The following is a 15,687-nucleotide window of genomic DNA, read 5'->3' as shown; positions in this document are numbered from 1 at the left end:
ACCTATGGTTTTTTTAAAATATGTATTTTTATTGATTTCAGAGAGGAAGGGAGAGGGAGAGAGAGAGAAACATCAATGATGAGAGAGAATCCCCAGCACACCCCACACAACCCGGGCATGTGCCCTGACTGCGAATTGGAACGTGACCTCTTGGTTCATAGGTCAATGGTCAACCACGCTGGCCAGGTGGCACCTGTGGTTTTGAAAACATATGTTCAGGCAACAGCCAATGGTTCAGTGTGATTGGGCCTTAAGGGCTGGGGGTGAGGGAGAAGGAGATGAGGCTGCGGTTTAAGAAGGTGCCAGATCACCCCAAAGTCAGTATTCTTAACACTGAACTAATTTCCTTCCACTGTAAGCCGCTGCCCCCCAACTTCACGCTCCGCCTGTCTCCGGCCTCAGTCCCCGCCTGCCTCGGCCGTGGGCCGGTCCGCAGGCTGAGCCGTTTTTCCACTCAGCACGCTCCTTCACGCACCTTCCTGTTTCCGTCGGCACGCTGCTCAGCGCTGATTGCCGCGTTGTTTCAGAGCTGCGTTCCAGGTCCCGTTCCTACTTTTTTAAAAATGTAACCCTGAAGCCCGTCTCACCCCGTGGCCGACCCCACGCCGAGGAGGACAGGGAGACTTTCCTCCAGGACAAGCTACCTGGAGGCCAGTCTTTCAAAACAGAACTCCTTCTGTGAATGCAAATCTGAAGCCCACTTCCTCCCAGCAGAAAAACAGAATTGCAGGATTCAGAGCAATCTGCAGAGATGCTGCTCATTCGCTCTGCGTTTTTATTGTGACCGGAAGGCAGGCCTCCCGCCGTCCTGTGGTGCTCATCCCGGCTCTGCCTGGTCCTGAGCCCGCCACCCGCCTTCCTGGGGGCCGTGCCCACCCCGTGCAGCCTGTGCTGCCCTCCGGGTCCCACGTGCTGGGCTCGGCAGGGTCCGCAGCTCTGCGCCTCGCCGTGAGGATGTGACAGATGTGGGGCCTAGTCCCTGTTCCCAGCATGAGGGGGGCTGGCGAGTTCCTGTCGCTCCTGCCTGGCGCGTGAGCGCGTGTGCATGCTGGCTGTAAAGCCCCCTCTGCGCGCCTGCCCATGTGCTCGGCTGACCTCTGCCCGACCTGCTGACCTCCCCGACCGCTCTCCAGCCCTCCCTGCTGCCCACGGTTTACCGGCTGTTTCAGGTTCTATTTGCCTTTTCCTGGTTTCTAGCTGCTCGAGCTCAGGTTGACCTCTGAATTCCTACAGGGCCTTTAAACCATCTTAGATGTTAGTCCTAGTTTGTCTTATGGCTTTTCCTTTAAATTTTACTCACAGTAAGACTGAGCTTCAGGTTGTACAGTTCTTCGAGTTCTGACAAATGCTTAGAGTTGTGGAATTACCATCACCATCAAGATACAGAACAATTTCATCAGCCCCCTCCCCAAAAATATCTCTTGGTGTTACTTTCAAAACAATTCCTGGGTGTGCATTCTGATTCTACATGTGCATTCTGATTGCCCTGCTCCTGTAGCTGTTACACGAACTCGTCCTCAGGGGAGGCCTGGCCTAGTGTCCAGGATAAGTGAGCAGATACTTGAACGTTGGATTGTACAAAACAAAGCCTAAAGCATGTGCCTTCGAATGGATTGAGGAGCTTAATTGAAGTTCGTTTCTCTTTGGTCTTTCATTTTATTTGGGTGAAAAATCTCACATGAACATTATTCCTGTATAACTTGTCATAGTGATTTTGGAGGCTTGCTAGGGCTTAATAAAAACCACTTTTAATTTGTCTTTGGAATATAAAGGGCTTGGTTCTTTCTGTTTTTATTATCAAATATACTTACGGTTTCTTTTGTTTTCTAATCATATTTTAAATTTTAATGTGAAACAAAATTTTATACCTTGCCCTCCTTAACTACATTTGGCTGTTTTGATAATTATGATTATTAAATGTATTTGCTGAGTTTTCTTTTTTTCTTGACTATATTTAAGATATGAAGCAATTCAATAAAAAGTGAATTAGTTACGAAATGTAAAATGCAAAGCCGTGCCGACTGCTCAGCTTTGCTTCCCCGGGGCCCGCTGGCTCCCCCCGGGTTTCCGTGTTGATGACCCGGGCCGGAGCACTTGTGCTCGGTGAGGCGGGTGGGACGAGCGGCCGCCTGCTGCCGCTTCACTCTGGCATGGTGGAGCATGGACCCTTTCAGAGGGCAGAATGTGCTTAAGACCCACACCCCTTCAGCAGACTTGACCTCCAATGCAGTGAATTGAATGTAACCATGTGTGTCTTTTTCCCTTCCCCAACAGCTTCCATGCCCATGGCTGTTCTAAATCTGGGCCACATATACCCATTTCAGAGAGGCTTTTTCTGTAAAGACAACAGCATCCAGTACCCGTACCGTGACAGTACCGTCACCACCACCGTGCTCACCGTACTGGGGCTTGGGTTACCCCTTTCCTCTGTAAGTAAATGCACGCGTAGGTAGGTGGTGCTGTGTGTGGTGCTGGAGGGTGGTGGAGTGATGGCGTTGGCGTAACGCCACAGCGGCCTTCCCGGCGTGGGTGTGCTGACTGCCCATCGCCGAGCAGCAGGCCGCTCTGTTCATCAGGGGCAGCTTCTCCAGGAAAAGGGGGCTGCGGGGCCACAGGAAACAAGTGGGTCACCCTGAAGAATTAGGGGTGCTCTTTAGCATGGAAGGCTCACCCAAGTCATTTGGAGCAACTCCTTTCAAGACACAAGTGAAGACACTGGCTCAAGCCCAGGAACGGTTTTGTGTTGATCAATAACATGCTAAGCTAAGGTGGTGCTTGTTTTACCATTTATTACATGGGAATTGAGGCCATACTGAAGGAGACGGGTTTATGTATTGAATCTGAGAAATGACACATATGCAGACTAGAGCCCTCAGAATGCCTCAGCCTGGGTCAGGGGTTCGAGGTTGTGCTGTGCTGGAGGGTAGCTCATCGGTTGGGGGTGGTGCTGGGCTTCGTGATGTCAGATACCTGGGAAGTTCCCTTCCAGGCGAAGGCCCACCCACAGTTAAGCTGTGGCGCTCACTTCCTTCGTCTTGGGCTCCGATGCCAGAACCTGCCTGTGTCTCTGGGTGCTGGACACACACAGGAGCGGCAGGCGGCTCCTGCCGCCCTGGGAGGTTTCTCCTCTGACCGCGTCTCTTGTCGCCGTCTCCCCGGGGAGTGGACTTGCTCAGCACCTGGTTGCACAGCCGGGAGGCTGGCTTTTCTTTCCCTGTTGTGCCCCCAAATTGCCTCTGAATAACAACCGACTTCTTGGGTTTTCTAGTTTATATCTCAATGCATTTTGTCTAGTAGATTTTTTAATAGTCTTTAGCACCATGTTGTGAAGGGGATTGGATTTTGTTAGGTTCCAAGGTATCCTAAATAATAAAACCCTAAAATGCAAATCGACCGAACGGGGGAACGACCAGTCGTTATGACACACACTGACCACCAGGGGGCAGACACTCAACACAGGAGCTGCCCCCTGGTGGTCAGTGTGCTCCCACAGAGGGAGCGCCGCTCAGCCAGAAGCTGGGCTCACGGCTGGCGAGCGCAGTGGCGGTGGCGGGAGCCTCTCCCGCCTTCACTGCAGGCGGGTGGTAAGGAGTCCTGGACTGCGAGAGCCGTGGACTGCGAGGGGGATGTCTGACTGCTGGCTTAGGCCCGATCCCCGGGAGACACCCCCCTCCCCCAGTGCACACATTTCGTGCACCGGGCCTGTAGTATTAAATATTTCCATAGATAGCATATACACTCTAATTTGGTTATAACCACTTATATAGGAATAAAAAGAAACATCTGTTTTTAGTTTAAGGAGATACTTTTTCCCAAGAGGTGAATTCCCCCATAACTGGGCACGTCTGCGCAGGAGAGCAGACCCGTTTCACGGCTGTCGCCACTGGGGGCAGTGCCGGCCTTGGTTGCAGCCATTGTTCGGAGCAGCTATTGCCAGATAGTTGTTTATAAACTGCCCTGTGTTTGAGGAGATAATTGGGATAAGGAAGTGACTTTTAGTTACTTAATCTCTTTCTAAAAAATATTAAATTATAAAAATAATATATATTTATTAATGAATTTAAGAAAATCTGTTATAAAGGAAAAAGGAAGGAGAAATCACCCTAATTAGTTCTGCTACCTGAAGAAAACTATTACCATTTTTACATTACTAGCATTTCCTTTAACTGGGCAGGTGTTTTAAAATCTTCACCCGAGGATGTTTTTATTTACTTTAAGAGAGAGACATCCATTGGTTGCCTCCTGTACACACGCCGACACGGGATCGAACCGAACCCACATCCTGGGTGTGTGCTCCGCCTGGTCATCGAACCCTTGACCCTTCAACCCTGTGGTGCACAGGACCAAGCTCCAACCACTGGCCACACCCGCCAGGCCAGCTGGTCAGTGTTCATACCATTGTGACTGCACTCACATTCAGTCTGGGCCTTGTTTTTACTTGTTTGTATGGTGAACATTTTTCAGTTACTATAGACATCCAACAGCTTAAGTTAGGAGAAATACAGCTAAATTTTCAAAAAGTAGTAGAAAAAGACTTGGGTAAATCCTTGCGTTCTTTTTCCCAATATTGGAGCGATGACCTGCAAAGACTTTTTAATGAAAATATGTTCCTAGTGAAAGAAGGAGCAGCGTGTGTCTGGGATGCGTGTGCGGTGTCTGGGATGCGTGTGCGGTGGCTGGGATGCGTGTGCGGTGGCTGGGATGTGTGTGCGGTGGCTGGTGGGCTGTAGCGGACTTGTATGTTCGTTTTCAGTTTACATGTGACCTCAGGTGAAGAAGGCGGTTTTCTGGAAAGTGACTTGTGTTTGATGTAACTCAGACGCATACTTTGTAACTTAATGATGAGGAAAAGGAATTTGGATGATAGAACATTTTAAACCATTGACTTAATTTTTACAATTTGAGGTCCATATTCTTTTTTTTAAAAAAAGGCATTTTGTACTGTTTCTTCCTCAGCTAATGGGAAGACTATAGATTTTTGTGTTTTCTTGGCTTAACGTTTCTTTCTGGGTTTTAAGGACCTAATTTCACACTGAATGTTTCCCTTCCCTCTGGCTGTGTGTACCTTTTCCCGCCCCAGGTCCTTATACATTTACTTTTGTAAATGTCACATTTCTAGAAAAAGATAGAAGCTTGAATTTGTATGCAACTTTTAGAGTAATGATAGTAACAAAGTTAAATCCCAAACCCCTGTATTGCAATGCGTATACTTTTTCTAGAGTTTAAAATGTGTCTAGTTTGGGAAAACTTACTCTCTGCATTTGCCAGGTGATTTTACATGATTGTGAGTAGTTGCTTTTCTTAGGTCTTGGTTATTCTATAGCACAGCCTTGTAGTAAACATGTTCAGCCTAAAATAATATAGTATAGCCACGTGTGTGTGTGTGTGTGTGTGTGTGAGAGAGAGAGAGAGAGAGAGAGAGACACCAACATACAAACTCCTAAAGAGACATTGAATTATTCACAGTGGTCTAAACTGCACCATGATGACTGGGAATGCATGTGGAAAATGAGCTGTCCTATATAACAAAGAGCTAATATGCTAGACCAGACTGCAGAACGACCTTCCGGAACAAACAGTGGGCGGGGCCGTGGGGCTGCGAGGGCCGAGCCCCTGCACACATTTCGTGTATCGGGCCTCTAGTATGTTAATAAACACTGACTTTATGATCATTCAAAGTGTGCATACGTTTTTGGGACACTCGGAATTTGTCAACTCCTAGAACTGTCCAGTACAAAAATGAACCCTTTTCCAAAGCTCTCTCAGTCTCCAGTCGCCAGTGTGTCCACCAGCAGTCTGGCTGGAATCTCTGCCAGAGCTCCGGCCCTTGGCGAGAACGGACGCCTTCCCCTTGTTAACTCTTCCAGTGTCTCCTCCAGGCCTCTGCCTGTTTCATCCGTGTTGTCACTGTCAGCGTACAGATCCTACACGGTTTGTGAGGGTTATACCTAAGGATTTCGGTGTTTTGGACGATTGTAAATGGTTTTGTGCTTTGAATGTTGGTTTCAGTTGTTCGTTGCTGCTGTATAGAACAGTCACCAGAGTTCTGTTGTCACACTGGAGGCCCTATGCACGAAATTCGTGCAGGTTAGGCCTTCTTTTCCCCAGCTGCTGGCACCAGCTTCCCTCTGGCACCCGGGACCCGGGCTTCCCTCGCAGCCATGGCTTCGTCCGGAAGGACGTCCGGTCTAATTAGCATATTACGCTTTTATTATTATAGATAAAAGCAGAAGGAACAGAAAGAAGGCATCAGCATATTCTTTTGCTGTTTTATTAGTGTGACTGTATGTTAGGTCCTCCGGCATCTTTGGACAAATGTATTTTCACAGCTGGCTTTCCCTCTGGGGGTTCCCCGTTGGTGAATACACAGGGAGCTCTGAGAAGGCCTGGTAGAGAACGCGCACTCCGTCCGGGCAGGCCGCGGCCCTGTCTCCAGGCAGCGGGGCCTCGGGCTCTTGAGGTCCTGCCTTCAGCTGCGCCTCCCCTTCCGGTCGGTGCGGGCGGCAGGAGAGGGACGTGAGCCTGAGAACTCCCAGTGGACGTCGCCCTCTCTGTTCAGTGTCTGTTCCACTGAGGTGGCACCCGGCCTTGCCGCCGGTCTCGAGGGGCCTGGCACCTGTCAGAATTCTTAGCCCTGAGCCCGCATGCCCCTCAGCGGTTGGCTGCTGAGGGCTCTGGCGTGCACGCCCCTCTCTCCTGGGCACCTGCGGTTCACGCCCACATAACGGAACCCGGTCCTGCGGTAAAGAGCAGACATCAGCCTCCTCCCGGGGAGGAGCCTGCGGCACTGGTTTCCCGGTAGCCAGGGCTCAGGTTTGCCGGACAGCGTCACCAGTCTTCCTGCTTAACACTCTCGACGCGGAGTGTCTGCAGGAGGGCTGGTTGGAGAGGAGCGGGCGCCCACGGCCGATGCGCTTGCCGACGCCTGGCGGTGGTGGAGTGTGTGGGAGCGAAGAGTTTCCGTGTCACCGTCTCTTTCGGTGTGTGCTCACTGCGCTGGAGGGCGGGAGGCGTGCGGAGGGCCGGTTCTCAGTGGCTCACGACCAGATGTGGCGCCGAGAGCAGACCGTGGAGGCGAAGTGCTGCAGCCACTGCGGACAGCAGCCGGGCAGCTTCTCAGGAGCCAGACGCGTGGCCAGTTTTCCGTCCCACGTCTCTGCATTCGACATGGGTACATGTCGCCCCCCCCCCCCCCCCGTACCTGGATGTTTATAGGGCCATTAGTCATAAGGGACAGAGCTGGAGACGACCCCAACGCCCGTCAGCGGGTGAATGGATAAGGCAAACGTGCGTGTGCCCACAGCAGCACACTGTTCAGCAGCGACCGGGAGCGGGATGCGTGCGCCCCGCGATGACCCCACATCATTGCGTGAGTGACAGAGCCACTTCCAAAACACCACGCACCACGTGACTGAGGCAAGTCTGCAGGCGACAGCAGATGAGCGGGGCCGGCCGGCGGTAGCGAGACCGACTGCGTGCCCGTGCCCCTCGCCTGCTGCCGCGAGTGTCCCTTTGGCGCTCCGCTTCGCGTCCTGTCGCGTCCGGCAGGACCCCTCGCGCCATGGATCTACGTGGTATTTGTCCGCGCGAATATTCCTGTTTTTAAAAACGGACTCATTATACATGTATGTGATTTCATTTTGTTTCCTCCCATTCTAAAAACACTAAGAATAATTTCTAACATAGTTTCTGTGTCAAAGGGAAGAAACACAACTTACTGAAAAATGTTTTCAGCAGGCATATTCATTATGTTTGGGCCTATCAATGAGAATTTTTTCTGAGAACAAGGACGTAAAACCTGCCACGTTTTAGGCACTGATCAGATGTGGACTCAGTTTCTGTGCTAGATATCTGTTCTTACTGCAGGAGAGGAGTGCCCTTTGAAAAATTAACGCAGTTCAGAAACCTGCAGTGTGTTCTGTACGGAGTTCTTGCAAGTGAAGCGAATTCTAGACGTGGTGGGTCCCTGGAAACAAGCAATGTGCTCGGCGAGGGTGCGGTGCGGGAGGCTGAGCGCCTGGGCAGGTCTGTGCTGGTGCTGGAACCTGAATGCAGACAGAGGAGGTGGGTAGGGTCAGCAGTCAGCTCCAGTCGGGTTTTCTTAAACTGCAGCGTTTGCGAGAACATGGCTTCGGGAACCTGGTGAGCGCCTTAAAGACTCTGCCGAGTTCGCACCGCCGGCAAAGTGGCTTCCCCGAGGAAATAGCCGTGGCCCGGTGTCCCGGGAAGATAGAGAAATAGGGACGTGCCGCTCCTCCCCCCGCCTGTGGCTGGACCGGCTGGCGTGGGGTGCACTCGCAGAGAGCAGAGGCGTGGCCTTCAGCTCCCTGGGTTGGTGAGAACTGCGGGTGGTCGTGCGTGAACACCAGCGTGTCAGCCAGGTGGGAGCGGCACTGCGGGGGGGGGGGGAGGGGGACCTCCCTACTTGGACACTTGGGGCAGACGGCGTGTTGAGGTTTCTGCTAAACTGTGTCTTTTGTGCAAGACAGTCCGAGTCGGAGTGCTGCCGTTTCACCGGCCTGCCGAGCTCGGTGCAGCAGAGAAGGGCTTCTCAAGCCCACATCAGCTAGAGGCGGTCAGGAGGTGAGCTGAGACCCGGCCGCGGGAGCAGAGTGTCTGGTGCTGCTCCCCTGCGTGACCGTGCACCTCTCTTAGAGACTTGGTTTGCAGCTCAGGCTTTCTCAGCTGCTGTGCCCTCGTGTGGGCAGTCCCAGCACCGGGGAGACAGCTTCCTTTGGCCTCGGGGGGCCTGGCCGGGGACAGGCTTGCGTGTGGTGTGACCTAGACCTGGGGCGGCAAGTGCTGTGTCCCTTTTGGAAGCAAAGTCGGTGACAAATGGTGGAAAACAGTGCTGAAGACTGGGATGAAATGACAAGGGCACGAGAAGGGAGCGCCCAAAACCTATGGGGTGCTGGGCAGGAAGGGAAGAGGTCCCTCTGGGTGGAGGTGGCGCCTGGAGGCCTGGAAGCCGATGGGGAAGCCGATGGGGCAGCCGATGGGGCCGGCCTGCACCTCCCCCGCCTGCACTGCTGCGCCCTCACCCTGCTGACTCGCTCCCGTGGCAGATGCGTTAACAGCCTCTGGGGTCATTGTTGCCATTGATGCGTTTGATGCTCCATTTTTAATGATGTTTTCGTTTATTCCCTTTGCTAGCTGGATTGCCTTTTGCAATTCTTACTTCAAGGCACACCCCCTTCCAGCGAGGACTGTTCTGTAATGACGAGTCCATCAAGTACCCTTACAAGGACGACACCATCCCTTACGCGTTACTGGGGGGAATACTCATTCCATTCAGTGTCATCGTCGTAAGTTCCATCCACTTCTTCACGTTCTCCCTCTGGTCGGTGGCTGAATGTGGGTGTTGTCTGTGAATGACTGCGTGCAGAACCCTGAAACTGTGTGTGTGTGTGTGTGTGTGTGTGTGTGTGTGAACCTTTGACTGAAGCTGTTGTTTGATCCAGATGTCATTTACGTCAGGTGGGACCGAGAGAAGAACAATGTGTATCCGGAAGAGCTCGCTGAGTCTGTCTGCCCTGTGACTGATGGAGCTCGATTCCCTCTGGTTCAGTAATCCTGCAATAGTGAATGTTACTATCCATGCCCCTGCTTTAGACATAGGTCAGATGTTGGTTTATAACTTATTGAATCTGTGTGTATGTACTGGTTCTGGAAAAGAAAATACGCTAACGAATGTTAAGCCTTCACTTAACCCACGTTTACTTCAAGGATTTTCAGGTAACTCCGGGAACGGCGAGGAGCGCCAGCGCTCTGGTAGTTAGTGACCGAGGAGGGACTGTCCCGTTCCCCAGGCCGGGCGAGCCCGCCGTGCTCTGGAGGCCTCAGGCTTAGAGGACTGGTGTCTCCGGCCCAGAGAGGAGGCGCTAGGGTTTGTGCTTCATAACTTGTAACTTGATCACAGCCTCGTGCTGTGTCATTTTGGGAATTAATTAAAAATAAAGACACTTCTTAATTCAGAAATGGGATGCCTTGCTCAGGAACAACCACGGCTCCTTAGCTTCCAGGTGAGTCGCTCACGATTGTGGGCGTCACTGATACAAGGAAACCTCTGCTCCGGGGTTTCCTGAGCCCGAGTCCCCGAGCAGCCGGCGCCTGTTCCTCGTGGCTCCTGGCGCAGGGGGTTCGCAGTGACCTCGGAGACCCCTCTGGGAGGGCGAGGGTTAGGAAATGAGTGGTCCCTTTAACGAGGACCCTTCTGCTGAGTTTCACTGCCACAGGGAAGAAAGCCACGCCTCTGCTGCTCCATTGAGGGTGGGTGCCAGGAGGGTCTTTCAGTCCGTGGGTCTGAGATGATGATTACACGTGACAGCTGAGGGGCCTCTCGGTCGCAGAAGCAGCCTCTCCTGGGCTTCGCTCTGTAACAGATGCTCTGCAGGCGCAGCTGCCGACGTTGCTGCCGAGGACGGACGGCCGCACTGCGGGTCGGGGTGCCGGCCGCCAGCACCCAGCCCTCCTATTCCATCAGGACGCGCAGCTTGGACGGTTTCGGCACCCCGTGAACACGGTGTCTTCACGTGGAGTGTAACAGCAAGGAAACCGAGGGTCGGCTCTACACGACCCGCCTGTCGCCCGGGCTATGAAGTGCAGCCCTTGCCAGCGCATCAGCAGGGACAGACGCTGCTCGAGGCCCACGGTTTGGTGCAGGTGTCGAGTGATTGCAGTTTATTCGTTAACTCCGCTCCTCCAGGCCCACGTGGTCGAAGTGCCTGTTGCACTTTATTTACTGCAAGTAAATCACCTCTTTAAAAAGCCTTTAGGCCTCACTCAGACTCATGCCAGGCCTTTGATGTGAATGCGAATGATCCACAAACACCCACAAACACGAGGGATGGCTGCTGGGTGAGGAGGGCGAGGCCAGGCTGGCCGGCATCCCCCCCGCGAAGGCAGCGTGGGCCGACCCTGCGCCTGCTGGTGAACTGCTGTGACTTGTGAGGGAGACGGAGTGGGATGGGGACGAGTGGTCAGGGGGTACTGAGCAGGAGGGGAAACAGGCCAGTGGTCCTGGATACTGTTTGGGAAGGTGGGCCGAGCGAAGACGAACGATAGAGACAGCGTGGCGTGTACAAGAGCACGCCGAGCAGGCTCCGTGGCTGCATCCCGCTGCCAAGGTAACCTTTAGATTGACCTTCAACGGCATTCTCTCTGCTCCAGTCTCTCTAGTTCTTGAATGGTTTCCTCTCTCTCTAGGCTCTGAGTGAATAATGCATGAGATTAGGCCACACATTAGGTCACGTGAGTGTGGGCGTCCCCAGAGGCTGAGTGGGCATGGACATACGTGGCTCAAAAGCAGAAGAGAGTAAACGAAACAAAAAGATGGCTGCCACGTGCCGTCCCCGCAGACACGCCCTCTTAGCTGGAGGAGTTGTGAGCGCCTCCCTCTGGCCGCTTCCCTCACTAAGACGGAGCCCACGACAGAAACGACGTAGGCTGGCTGCACTGGTCAGCGTCCGGGTCCCGCCCTCCGGTCCGCAGCTGCTTTCAGCGTGCGCTCCTGTGGGTCCGCCGGAACCTGCGCCAGGCTCCGGCCCGCCCAGTCCTCCCCTCTGTCTCCGGGGGCGGGAGCCAGGCCTTTGGTGCTGACCGCCCTTCGTGCTGACCGTCGTGGCAGGGCTCAGGAAGGGGCCGACGGCTGGCGCAGCGACGGGGCTGTGGAGGGCTCCTGTCCCCGTGGGCTGGCTCACTCGGGACCCGTTGTAAGTCGTCCAGACCAGCTCCACAGCCAGCCCGTCTGTCCTGCCGGTCTGTCAGGTGCTGGCCCCGCAGTCCGGGGGCGGAGCGGGCGGCAGGGCAGGGCCCGGCGGGCAGGGAGGCCGGGCAGCGCTGCGCAGTGCGGCCGTCCCTGGGGCCTGTCGGGACAGGTGAGGTCTGCCCATGAGCACCCGACCAGGAGCCCCCTGTCGGCTCCCCGTGTTACCCCGAGGCAGCATCTTCATTTAGTTTATTCAGCGCCCACTCTTAGGTCACGGGGCGGCACCGGCTTCCTAGTGAGCTGGACATCCATCCTGCTTTTGTAGGAGGGGCTCATGGCCAGCGTCCGAGTTCCAGCTCAGGAGGGATTTTAGGAGCCAGGCGGCCGGGGAAGGAGGAACGTTGGGCCCAGGTTCTGAGCTCCTTCCGTGAGGTGGTGAGGCTCGCCCGCTCACCGCGCAGACGGAACCGTCCTCGTGTGGAACGAAGCAGGGAGCCAGGTCTCAGGGAAGCGGGGACTGGGAGCCCGCTCCGCAGGACTCGGCAGCGGACTGACTGCTCAGGCGTTTGCTTTGGGCTCGGGCAGCCAGTGTGGCTTTTTTGTTAGCCAGTGTAATTGGCACAGTGTTGCCATTGGGCGTTTTACGTTTCTCAGGGTGTCGGTCCGTGCACTTGCCGAGCATTTGGAGACTTGGTGCCTCTGACCTCCCTCCGTGCTGCGAGTTGGTCCCCGCTGCCCGGGGCGGGGCGGGGCGGGGCGGCTCGGCCTGCAGCTCTGCACGGCAGTGGGGGAGGAGGGGGCGGTTTTCCTGGAGAAGGGGCGCCCGGCCTCCCGCTCCCTCGGCCTCCTCTGCCCTCTGCACCACTGGCCTCAGGGTTAGGTCCCTGCTTGTATTTTCCATGTTTTGCTCCTTGAAATTCTCTTCCACCGTTTTCTCTCCCCTTTTAACATGCTGGCTGTTAGATGGACGGAGTGTCTGGGACGGAGGGAGATGTGGCCTTCCGTAGGGCTAGTCCAGTTGGGGAAGCTGTGTTCTGTGGACGGACTGTTGTCCACATCACTGTCTGCTTCTTCCAGCACAAGACAGAGGCGAGGCGGCCGGCGGGCGGCCACGGTGCTGGCTGGCCATTGCCTTGGAAGCGGCTCCACAACGGATCGACACCCTTTGTGCTCAGCTAGCCTAAGTGGACTCTGCATTCGTAAAGGGGGAAAGGCTGTTTTTAAAATGATTTCATTGTGATTTGCCATTTTCTTTTCTATTTTTAGTTTTGTTTAAAGTGCCAGTTTGCTGCTCTAACATTTTTGTTTCTTTTTCAGATGGTTCTTGGAGAAGCCCTGTGTGTTTACTGTAACCTCTTGCACTCCAATTCCTTCGTTCGGAATAACTACGTAGCCACCATTTACAAGGCTGTGGGCACGTTCCTGTTCGGCGCGGCGGCCAGCCAGTCCCTGACCGACATCGCCAAGTACTCCATCGGCAGGCTGCGGCCGCACTTCCTGGACGTCTGCGACCCAGACTGGTCAAAAATCAACTGCAGCAACGGTTACATTGAAAACTACGTCTGCCGAGGGAACGCGCAGAAAGTGAAGGAGGGCAGGTGCGTGTCCCTGTTAGTGCTGCGTGACGGCGGCTCGGAGTGGGTGCCAGCGGCCGGCACCGAGCTGAGAGCCGGCTCTCTCCGCTGCGCCCGTCCTCGTCCTCGACTTAAAGGCACGTGGTGCAGCTTTTGCCTCCGTCGCGTCCTGATGGACCACAGACCTTGTGGGTCACCGGCAGTCCAGGACGAGCAGCTGTCTCCAGCCCGTGCTGTAGGCTCTGCGGGCCCAACGGTGTGTCTGACACGTCCACCTCCAGGCTGCCGCGGGGAAAGCAGCCCTAGACAGCCTGGGGAGCCGTGGTCCGTGTCTGTGACGCCGGCAGGCCCTGGGCTCCGGGACTTGGCGTCCTGAGTTTCACCACAGCCGCCCCCACGCTGCCCTGTCCTGCCTCCCGCTTCTGGTTCTAAAGGGGAAGAGGGCGCCGTGGGCCGGGGCCTCCGGGAGAGAATGAGCATGTCTCCTCTCTTCCAGGCTGTCCTTCTACTCGGGCCACTCCTCCTTCTCCATGTACTGCATGCTGTTCCTGGCGGTGAGTATGTGCCTGCGTGACAAGGGTCAGGGCTCGCTCCGTGCAGCCCACGCGCTCACCTGGTGCGTGGTGTGTGCGTGTGCCTCTCCCGTGGGCCACCCTGCGCTCGCTCGCATCAGCTGACGTCTGTCACCTGCCCCTGCTGGGCCGTGAGCTCCATGCAGGGACGGCTGCTGCGAGCACTGCCCCTCGTGCCCAGGTGGACCCGAAGGCTGGCTCTTCTCCAACGGTTCCTGCCTCTGATGGCCACGCGCCGTCTGGGGGGGGTTTGATTTGCTTGGAGTTCTGGCTTGGACACGGACTGGTCGGGTTCTCCTACCAGAGACGGGGATGGACAGGCTTTGCGACTGCCCCCTCCCTCCTCGCTCCTGTGGCCTTGGTCTGTCCGCCCCTTTCGCAGAGGAGACGGGGGGAGGGAGGGAGGGCTGGGAAAGGCTAGTGGAGTACGTGACGTGTTTGCCTGTGTGTCTCCGGGAAGCCCACGTCCCTTCCTGTACAGAGGGGGCGGCTCCAGTGCGAGGCTCAGGTGTCCTTTAAAACACACCTCCTCTCTCAGGACAGGTGGGCAGGGCCGGCCAGCAGGTCTAAGCTAGCGCAGCCCTTCTGGTCTGGCAGGGAGCGGGGATTCCCCGCATCCATACTCGGCGCCGAGCTTGCAGGGGAACCCGTGTTAATCCCTCTGCTTCCCTCTTAAACCCTCACTGCAACCCCTGGGCCTGCCCCGCCCAGGCACCGAGGAGTGCCCGCCCGCCCGAGAGGTCACTGCCCTCTCCCTTCCTTCCAGTTGCGGGGAGGGGGCTGTGGACAGCCCACAGCTGGGCGTGGCTGTGTCTCTTCTGAATAAGCACAGCCACAGACAGTTTTCTATTGAGTTTTTATGTCCTCACTGGATAGAAATGAGACCAAAAACGTTTTTTAATGAGCCCACATTTGCCAAGAGGCTCCTAGGAAACCACCCAAATTTCTCCTGTCAGGGTCCTGAGGCTGCGCGGTCAGGCAGGCGGCCAGAGGAGCCGCTCAGGCTCAGTGGGAAAGGTCAGAGCTGGAAGGGGCGCAGGGAACCCTGTGGGGCAAGGGCAGGGCTACAGCGGCCTCGCTTAGGCAGTGATTGCACTTACCTGGCCGCCGACGGGAGTCTCGCTGCCCTGCGAGCGAGCCGAGGGCATTGAGCATTAAGCTTCGTCCGGACAGGCTGGCAGGGGCCTGGCCCGGGGCGGCTCCGCCCAAGAGGGGCTGTCGGCAGTGCTGGCCTTGGCGTGAGCCCCCAGCAGACTGCGGGGCTGCAACCCTATCCACAAGGCGCCCCTGCCCTGGGCACGGGAGCGGTGGCCTGCCTGCGGAGGCACGGGTCCTAAGCACAAGCTCCTGGGCAGTGGTTTTTGTTCTGCTTAAAAGGATGAATTCAGGACGCTTGCCTGGAGCCTCATTCCACATGGACTAAACAGTGTCGGTTATTCCATGACGGATGGAATGCCTGTGGGTCACGAGTCGCACACCAGCCCTGCAGAGGGGAGGGGACGCCTGACGTGACGTCGTTCGGCCGCAGCTGACCGGCTCTCCTCTGTCAGCTCTACCTGCAGGCCAGGATGCGGGCGGACTGGGCGCGGCTCCTGCGGCCCACGCTGCAGTTTGGCCTCGTGGCCACGTCCATCTACGTGGGCCTTTCTCGCGTGTCCGATTACAAGCACCACTGGAGCGACGTGCTGACGGGGCTCATCCAGGGGGCGCTGGTCGCAGTGCTGGTGGTGAGTACCGGGCCGCGGCACGTCCGTGTGGCGATGGCACGTGGGCAATTGAGTGGAGGCGTCCTGTGAGGAGACCGCGGGGGCAGAGCGCAGGGCTGCCCAGTCAC

General features: G+C 55.8%; 1 protein-coding gene across 2 annotated transcripts in view; it reads left to right on the top strand.

The window, feature by feature from the left end:
* The window catches only part of PLPP1 (phospholipid phosphatase 1), a 39,530-nt gene that overhangs the window by 23,190 nt on the left and 653 nt on the right, over positions 1-15,687 (top strand). The window contains exons 2-5 of one of the 2 annotated variants that reach the window (XM_079785315.1): positions 2,275-2,429; positions 13,025-13,305; positions 13,778-13,835; positions 15,404-15,580. In XM_079785315.1, the coding sequence (XP_079641441.1) occupies positions 2,275-2,429; positions 13,025-13,305; positions 13,778-13,835; positions 15,404-15,580 (671 nt within the window). Of the gene's footprint in view, positions 1-2,274; positions 2,430-9,153; positions 9,306-13,024; positions 13,306-13,777; positions 13,836-15,403; positions 15,581-15,687 lie in introns of both variants that reach the window. The other variant, XM_079785316.1, reaches the window with a different exon arrangement.

Source organism: Cnephaeus nilssonii (assembly GCF_951640355.1).
Source record: "Cnephaeus nilssonii genome assembly, chromosome: 2".
Taxonomy (NCBI): Eukaryota; Metazoa; Chordata; class Mammalia; order Chiroptera; family Vespertilionidae; genus Cnephaeus; species Cnephaeus nilssonii.
Note: the sequence above shows the minus strand (reverse complement) of the source record. Positions and strands in the feature narration are given on the sequence as shown.